Genomic DNA, 2,181 nt, shown 5'->3' on the forward strand with positions numbered 1-2,181 from the left:
CATAGCTCTTATAAATAAAATTTATATTAAATTTATATTTAATTCGATGTTTTCACATTTTGTATATTTTTTGTATATTTTCTAAATATGTACTATAAAGCCCTGGTTAAAGCAACCAATTCATATCACTAAAAATGTACTTATCATACACTTGTGTATAATATATATTACATATATGTGTACACGTATATATATAACAATTTCTACATATTTTTATAGAAAATTCCGGGTATAAATAGCGGTAATCATTGTTTGAGAGCAGGATACAGCAACATCAGTTCGCAGACGTCTATTATTTGCATAGACATTGTATAAACAATGTTGAAGAATTTCATTTTGTTAATATTTTCACTGCATTGTGTATCTTCCAGAACCATAAATTACGAGTCGGATGATAAAGGTAAATATTTATGCTGAATTTATATATTAAATTCCAAAATAATATTTGCTCTACCTATATTATTTTGTAAATTAAATTAGTAGTATTCAATAATCTTATATTATATCTTATATTATGTAACAACATAATATATATATATATATATATATATATATATATTTAACTATTACATATTATATATAACTATATATATATATATATATATATATATATATATATATATATATAACTTAGTTACAAGTTACTATTATTTGCAAAGTATTCAGCAAACACGAGCTACTTAGGCAATTGATAAATTTACATATGCATGATTTTTTATAATTTTTTTCCAGCTTCAGCCGGATGCGAAGTTGCAATAACTGGGGGTCTAGGAGACCCTCAACCTTTGTTCATTATCCCTGGGACCAACAAATTCTTAGAACCTAAAGATGACTCTGGCATTTTACGTCTGGAATACAATCAAAAAGTAGAGCTAGCATGCGCTGGAAGTGAATTTAGCACTTCAAAAATGCCTTGGTTTTGGTGGCTGACTGGGGCCGTATATGTTGAAACTATGATGGCTACTTGTATTGAGGTAATTAGATTTAATATATATCGAGTTTTATAAAAAAATCCTACGAAATTAATCATAATAATTGTAAACATTCGTATATTTGTACTAGGTACATGCTACTATATAATTTTTTGAGGTCAAAGAATCAGAAATCCTTGAATAAAATGGCAGAACTTCTAAATATGTGTAAAAAATTTAATTTTTTTTAAAAATGACGTTTAGCCACTGAAATTTTCTTGACATATATTTCTCGGAATCTAATCAGTGCGATTCCCGACTTGTTTCTTTCAAACGGCTATTAATTTTTTAAGTGGGATCAATATTTGGCAGAAACACGATTAATAAAATATTTACGCTATTTAAATAATTATGTTATCATGAGCTTGCACAATAATTAATACATTTAACGTTTCTTGAAATTTGTCATAATTTGCATAAAGATCTCCCTTAATATTCCCAAATTTTCTGCTCAATTCCATTACCCTACATTTCAATCAAATAATCATCACCACTCGCCCTTCTTTTTTCTTTCTTTTATCATTTTTCGTACCCAGGGAGTTTTAATAAATGTATATTAATTAAAATTTTCAGGGCAGCTCTTTCGAATTGCCTTGGGGCAAGTCGAATATCAGCACAGCCCGTTGTGTTTCGAACCCGTATCACGAAGCCAAACCCACGGGTTGCAGATGCGGTAGAAGAGAAAGCCGATCCGAAATCTATGAAATAGGCTTTCAATTATCGTCCGGAAGAGTTTTAAAATTGTTCGACCTATGTCATGACAGGGATATGGCAGAGACTCTATATAGTCATCATAAAATGACACCTGCCAATGCGGGATATCAGCATTCTGTGCCTAGGCCAAACTTTATTCAAGGAAAGCACTATGATTTTTCAGTTGATAACGCTTATAAGTGAGTATTGTTACCAAAAAAATATTCTAATCAATAAGCGATAATTGTGTAATCGATATGCAAAAATCCAGTTAAGAGATCGTGAATAGAATAGAATTGAAAAAAATTAATTGAGTAATTCACTCAATTTTGTAAATTACCTAAAACAATGTAATCAATTTAATGGTAATTACTCAAGATAAGACATTCTGATGGATTTAGTAATTCTACTTCAATAAATGCCGCTTTCCAGTAAGTACTCATTCAGTTAACACTCTTGAGTTTTTTCTCAGTTATCAACTGCTTTCAAAAATGATAATTGATAGTGATTAAGTACA

At 29.3% G+C, this 2,181-nt stretch overlaps 1 protein-coding gene across 1 annotated transcript in view; it reads left to right on the forward strand.

Moving 5' to 3' along the window:
* The first annotated feature begins 318 nt into the window (after window positions 1-318).
* Window positions 319-2,181, forward strand: part of LOC113373614 — a 20,821-nt gene continuing 18,958 nt past the window's right edge. The window contains exons 1-3 of the mRNA XM_026613901.1: window positions 319-400; window positions 733-974; window positions 1,545-1,864. Of these exons, the coding sequence (XP_026469686.1) occupies window positions 319-400; window positions 733-974; window positions 1,545-1,864 (644 nt within the window). The remainder of the gene's footprint in view (window positions 401-732; window positions 975-1,544; window positions 1,865-2,181) is intronic.

The sequence above is a fragment of the Ctenocephalides felis genome, unplaced genomic scaffold (assembly GCF_003426905.1).
Source record: "Ctenocephalides felis isolate EL2017-DRISC unplaced genomic scaffold, ASM342690v1 CF-g0.4_SCAFFOLD_01604, whole genome shotgun sequence".
NCBI classification, from domain to species: Eukaryota; Metazoa; Arthropoda; class Insecta; order Siphonaptera; family Pulicidae; genus Ctenocephalides; species Ctenocephalides felis.